The sequence below is a fragment of the Macrobrachium nipponense genome, chromosome 18, assembly GCF_015104395.2.
Source record: "Macrobrachium nipponense isolate FS-2020 chromosome 18, ASM1510439v2, whole genome shotgun sequence".
Taxonomy (NCBI): Eukaryota; Metazoa; Arthropoda; class Malacostraca; order Decapoda; family Palaemonidae; genus Macrobrachium; species Macrobrachium nipponense.
The window spans coordinates 79,447,202-79,453,922 of record NC_087211.1 but is presented as its reverse complement, the minus strand read 5'-3'; the positions used below and the strand labels follow the sequence as shown (position 1 = coordinate 79,453,922).

At 34.0% G+C, this 6,721-nt stretch overlaps 1 protein-coding gene across 1 annotated transcript in view; it reads right to left on the bottom strand.

The window, feature by feature from the left end:
- Positions 1-230: 230 nt before the first annotated feature.
- The window catches only part of LOC135197236 (probable tyrosyl-DNA phosphodiesterase), a gene marked incomplete at its 5' end in the record, with an annotated part of 34,221 nt that continues 27,730 nt past the window's right edge, over positions 231-6,721 (bottom strand). Inside the window, 7 exon segments of the mRNA XM_064224324.1 lie at positions 231-2,188; positions 2,571-2,781; positions 3,422-3,546; positions 4,364-4,455; positions 5,138-5,283; positions 5,570-5,711; positions 6,467-6,626. Of these exon segments, the coding sequence (XP_064080394.1) occupies positions 2,030-2,188; positions 2,571-2,781; positions 3,422-3,546; positions 4,364-4,455; positions 5,138-5,283; positions 5,570-5,711; positions 6,467-6,626 (1,035 nt within the window).

The following is a 6,721-nucleotide window of genomic DNA, read 5'->3' as shown; positions in this document are numbered from 1 at the left end:
TACCAGTAATTCCCCTTTTGCTTTTAGTTTGATGTTATTTGTCATCAACGTCTAAGCTATTAGGTCCAAAGAACATAACCCTGTGCTGTCACTATGTCCATCATTGCTTTCCTACAGAGTACTGAATTCCTCTTCAGAAGACATAATTTAACACATTCTCCAACTTAGCAGCTGCACCACACTTTTGCGCAATACCCTAGGCAGACATTTTTTAAATATTTACAACAGCATACTTGAATGATTTTAATACAGTTACAGGTAGTGCATAGTTACAAGTATACGTATTTCAAAATCAGATCTTAAATGTTCAGTACTTACTTGACAACTCATAACATATTTAGTTCTAGTCTGAACTCTTTAGGAAATGGCTTAGTGATCTGGTAACTGAAGGAGGTGGCTTAATGTTCTCGTCACTGAGTTGAGTATCTCCATACCATGCTTATTGCACAATGTACTGTTACCTCTTATGTTTTACACGGAATGTCAGAAGCTACAGTAGAAATTTTAAATCATGCTGAAACAATTTTATGTATACCTGTATTACTTTACATGAATCTCTACTATATAGTATATGCATTTTTCAGCCTAAAGAATTAGTTGCAGTAACTAGTGAGTGGGGATACAACATGAACTCACAAAATGTATTACCTACTTGGCAGTTGCTTTGCAGAAGCCATTAGAGGTTTTTGTCAGACTTATCCAAATCTGAACCAGGTGTAAAGTGCAGTAATTTACTGAAAGTAGATTAGTCATTTACTAAAAAAATTATTTACAATCATGTGAAGTGCTAATACAAAAACACTTTACCACAATATTTTAATTTCATTTTACTTATCAACAATCTTTTAAGAAACGGCTGCAAAGGGAAAATTACCCATCGGCAGAATGACCCAACCATGAGAGTATACTGTACTAATGTTAATGAAACCACATCTTTAGTTCACAAATGTTATCTGTAGTAAAGTATAGTAAAAATAGTACTAAACATTTTTCAAATCCTTAAAAATTTATTTCAGGTTAACTTTAACATTCAATAGAGTATATTTGTTCTTAAACATCTTCACAGGAGCAAAGACATTCATTAACACCTCTGTGCATCTACAGGCACCTTGCAAATGCTGTGATCTTCATAATGCAATTAAAACTGCTTTCTTTACAAACCTAAGCATCAACAATTAATTCTTAATACTCAGCTATAGTCTAGTTTCAAAATATCTTATTTAAAAAGCTATGCCAAGTCTTAGTTTGCAATTCTTCAACGTGATATCACAATAACCGCACATTTGTCCTCATATGTATCGAGTTGACCCCTTTAATTTATTATTCTCATATTCTTAACAATATTGTTTATCCACAGAAAGAAACAGAAAAATGAATGGTGACTTTAACAGGTAATAACTATAAACAAAATATTCTAATTCCTAATTCTTTGTTTACTACCACTCACACATCATCAATAATCACTGCAATGCAAATAAAATCTAAATATTTCCTAAAATTTTAAAACAGTAACCAACTTCTCTGTTGCTAAAAATATTTCTTCCACCAAGTAACAGACTTTAATACTAGTACATACTGGTCTAAATGCTGTAGCATCTGAACTTGAATTTTTATCAAATAATGACTAAAAATACAAAATGTCTGGTATACTTTTAAGAATAACACCAAGAGAAATAAAATAAAAATGTACTCTGCTTCACACATAAAATATTTATAAGTTCTAAACATAAAAATCCTTTAGTTTACTGAAGCCTACTGTAATTTGTCTTACATTAACAATGGTAAGGGCACTCTTCTTTACAGATTTGCCTTGGGAGACTGTACATCACAATCTTACAAATTCCAGAACAGAATACATACTGCCTTAGCAGGAACGGCTTATTTCCAAACTGCTAGCCCAGTTTTCCTTTTTAAAATTACATCTACATTTATAGATACCATCATTACCATATTTAAAATAAGTAAAAGATGGTAATTCTTACAGTTACAATTTTGTACTGCAGCTTCTCAGTATCACAGGAAAATTATATTAAGGATATGTGTTACCAAACACATCTGGGGCTGATTTCTTGGTGTCCATGAACCAAGGTTTTGCACTGCTGGGGTATGGTGTTAGAGGTACATCATAAGGCAAGGAGAACCCCAATTCTTTCCATGGGGACTTCAGCTCAAACTCTTCAGTATCTGTCTGTGAGACGAAAAAAAAAATTAATTAATCACAGTGCTAACTAATAGCAGCTCACTATTGGGAAAATTCTTCATACCAAATACCTATGGTTACATTGTTTTAATACGAGACTTTTTGATAGTATAGCATTATTTTTTAAAAATCACTTGAAGAATAAAAACCAACTTAAATACACATGCAACTTACATTGGCCAGCAACAAAAATTAAAATGACGTAAGAAACAGAAATCAATATAAAAAGTGGCAAATCACGTGAAAATAATAAACAGCAATCACTTTTACAGTATGAAATTATCTAAAAGCTTAAAACTGCATTGCCTTATAAAAACAAAACATGATAAAAAGCACAATAACATAAAAGAAGGAATTATACAATACTTACAACAAACTTTGGAAGTGCAAGAACTCCAGCTTCATAAGAGCGTATAAATAGCTGGGAGTTTTGTTTCTGCAATGTTCCCCAAGCTGCTTTGGATAAGTTTGCAGATGTAAGAAGTAGAAACTGAGCTGTAGTATTATCTTTATTTAATCTTGTGTACGTTTTAATGTGTGGCATACAACGGGTTCGCCTTCTTTTCTCACTTCGCCATAAGCTGAAATGATTGAATCAACCAATTTATTCGTATAACAGCATCACTTGATCGAGTGAACCACATTTGATTCTGATTAACACAATTTAACCTTAAATACAAAAAACAAAGATGAAGATAAATTCCTCAAAATGTAAAATAGAAAATATCTCTTTACTTTAATAAGGGTGCTAATTACTGCACATACTGTCGGTGAATAAATTGATCCATAAGTGTTCTGAAGTGTTAAAACTATACACATATCAAACATGCAAAAAACAAAAATTTGTTTCATCAGTAACCAAGTCCAGTACTTTAAAATAAGCCTGTTTTGTGCACCGTAAAAATGAGGACAACAAAATCCCCTGCAGTATTTACAGTAAAAGTGACAGCATAAGACATACTTGTTTATAGCTTAGTACAGGTAACCCCAACTGAGGCAATGAAGATTTTGTTTCATATCTATCAGCATATTGTAATATAGTTCAGCACACAATCATAATTTTTAAAGACCATCTGACACACCTTAACTGATAAACAGAGCCACTGCAACAACCCCATACCATGACAGATTTATTTTAAGCTGTGGAGGCTTAGCCATGTTTCTTTACATATAAGCCATCCAAAATTCAATGACGCCTAAGAAAAGTACATGTACACTTACTGAAAATGTTGCTGCATCCATACTTGTTTTGCATGAGTTGCTGAGTTATAAGGAAGGCAGGAGCCCCCCGTCCATCCCTGACTGCTGTTTTGTATGTCTGACTCACTTGGATATACAACTTTCATCTGCAAATGTACCTTTAGCTATAAGACCATAAACTAAATATACATGTTAAATGTATATTTAAACTGCATAAAGTGTTATATGTTCAAAATTTAATTATTAAATATAAAATTTAATCAATATATCTATTGCAGCACAAAATAAATAGCTAACTGCCTGGCACCTCATTATCATATACCACATGTACCTTTAATAGTGGCATACATGTTGGTCTGACAATTAAGTTGACCTCAAGATCCCTTATATTATACTGTGGGTTAGCCCCATACCTGAGTTAACATAGAACTACTCAGATGGCACATATCTAAATCCCTGACTTGGTGCTTGGATTCAGCAGCTATGTAACCATACTCGGTGCATCCATAGTTAAAAACACCACAGCTTTGTTATAATAAATACTAAATTTCTACATTATTTCTATAACCTATGGATTGCATATGTTAAAGGAGCTCACAGAACACATTTTAAATGGAAATGTTGGTAGAAACCCAATGGGGCTCTGTTCATTACATAACAATTATTGACAGCACGTCTACACTTGTTTGCCACTCTGTAGCACAGGTTAATATTTCACTCCTATATATGTTGATCAATAGTTTTAGAGCTATATTTCTAAGTTTAATATTTGAAATTTTAATTACAACATAAAAATTCTCTTATTTGACAGTACCACTTGCTTTCTCTATACCAGAAAAACAGAAGATTCAAGATGAATTTCTAAAATTGTGCCAACATGCACTATTCTGGCCAAGACTAACTAGAAGAGAATTCTTTGAGATTGGGTGGTCTGTCTTATGGTGAATAAACTTGTCATCTTACCATTGGTGGGTTAGTACACACGCCAGGTGCACCTGTTAGGCTCATACCAAGTTCACTACTCAACCATGACTTCACATCTTTGCCTAAACTGCCTGTTGAAAAGAAAAGGGATAACCAGTACAATAAAATCTTAATGTTTACACGAACAATACTATAACATTTACACTTGATTAGTATGGAAACAGTAAGGAGTTCCAAAAGGTTCATGACTTGCTAAGAGGGAACTTTAAAAGTAAAAATGAGAAAATACTGCAAAATTCTATAAATCTTATAGCCCCTTATCCTCTTTGAAGATATCCTACAAATTGTGCTACAGTGGACAACCCCGTATATGTGTTCTCCAGATTCGCGGATTTCTCTCTGGAACATTTCCCCCCATTATTTGCAAAAAACTCATCTATTCGCAATATTTTTCTATGAAAATATTCACAAATTCCTGTTCTTTTTTATCAATTTCATCATAAAATGTACTTTTTGTGATAAAACTATTAAAAAATCAGGTATAAAAGTTTTTAGTGGGTTTTTCTTGAGTTTTAACTAACAAAATAAGAGGTTTTAAGAATTGTTACAGGGGTTCCAACAATTTGTGGGTTCTAATTATTCAAAGGAGGGGTCTGGTACGCATCCCCTGCATATACGGGGGGACCACTGTAGTATTCTACTGTTAAGCAACAAGAAACTGGTGACATTTCAATGCCAAGAAAGTGAATATTAAAACATAGTATGAATCAAAATGAGAAAAACACAGGTGCAAAAATAATGACGACTGCTTACCAATTGATGAACACTGAGCAATAATAGGTAAAGAACTTTTCCAGGAAGCTGCATGTTGGCGTATCATTCTTCTGACTTTCATGTGTCCCCACTTATCCTTTTGTTCGCCCATGTGATACCCTGGTGTGCTACCTACAAATACCATGCTGGAAAACAAAAGAGTATGACAATGTTAGTGTAACACAAAAAAAGTTTAATTTCCATGGCAAGGAAATATACAACACTGATATAGTTTTCATACAGAAGAAAGAGAACAAATACCTGAAATTATAGAACAACAAGATATGACATCTAATCTCAATTTGCAGGAATTAAATATCAATTTAATGTAAACACTAACAGCCTTCTCAGAACAAAAGACAATAACCTATTGCAAAACCTAACGTAGGCAATTGTCCTCATTCTGCACTATTAACAAAATCATGTACTTACTTACAGCTACTGAAGTCATATTTTTTCAGGATATGAGACCACCGGGTGAGATCGGGAGCTTTATAGGATAATATATATTCTACTAGGTCTCGTTTAAAACGAGTTGGTGATTCACCATCTAGAAGGCTGGACTTGTCATCACCTACAAAAAGAAACATTATTTTGGCACTGTCTACAAATTCATAAGACAAAACAAGAAAGTACCATCAACATCATAAATGCTTTTTTTTCTTAATGGGGCTAGATATGAAATGAGTTTTCACCTCTACTCTCGGTTGGGTGCACTTACTGTCTGAATTTCTACAAGGACTGTCTTCATGTGAACATTCCTATGTCTTTGTCTTGCTGTGTCCGTATCTACAGCCTTTCTGATCCAGTATCCTTCTTGTCTTGTCCTTGTAATTCCATCCAGTATCCTTCTTGTCTTGTCCTTGTAATTCCATCCAGTATCCTTCTTGTCTTGTCCTTGTAATTCCAAGTCATCTCAAGTCTTTGAGATCTCAGTCTCCTCTCCAGCCTCCAGATACCACATCTCCACCAATCCCTCAGTCATAACACAGTCTTCCCATCATACTCCAGCCATGAATCTCAAACATTCTACAGCAAACTTTTCAAACTTACTTCATCTTCCTTGCCAGTGTCCCCATTTCTGCAGCATAATTTAGCACAGGCCTCAAGTTCCAATAAGATCTAGGTCTCTCAACCAATACGATAGTTCAATTAACAGTATCTAGCTCTTACTCTACATTTAATCCATAGTGCAGTTACTCTTTTTCTTACTGCTCTCTCAAATTCTTTAGTCCAGTGTGTCCCCAGGGTAAGAGAAATGTTCTACCTTTAGTAAGACCTGTCCATCTATATCAGCAAAATCACCTCTCTCTTTCCAAATTTACTTACCTAACTCTGGAAATAGAGGTGATACCCAAAATCCTTGAGTTTTCTCCTCCCAGTCATCAGGAACTAGGTTGGCAGTGTGAATAACTACCCTAAGTCCATTGGTATACTGAAGCAGCATCATTTTCGTATGGTGTGTCCCATATTGAAAGGGCAAATTAACCTTTCAAAGAAAATAAAGTTAAAAATCAATAAATCATTATGATGAATGTAAACACAGTAGCCACACAATTATAATAAAAAATATCAAGATTTTCA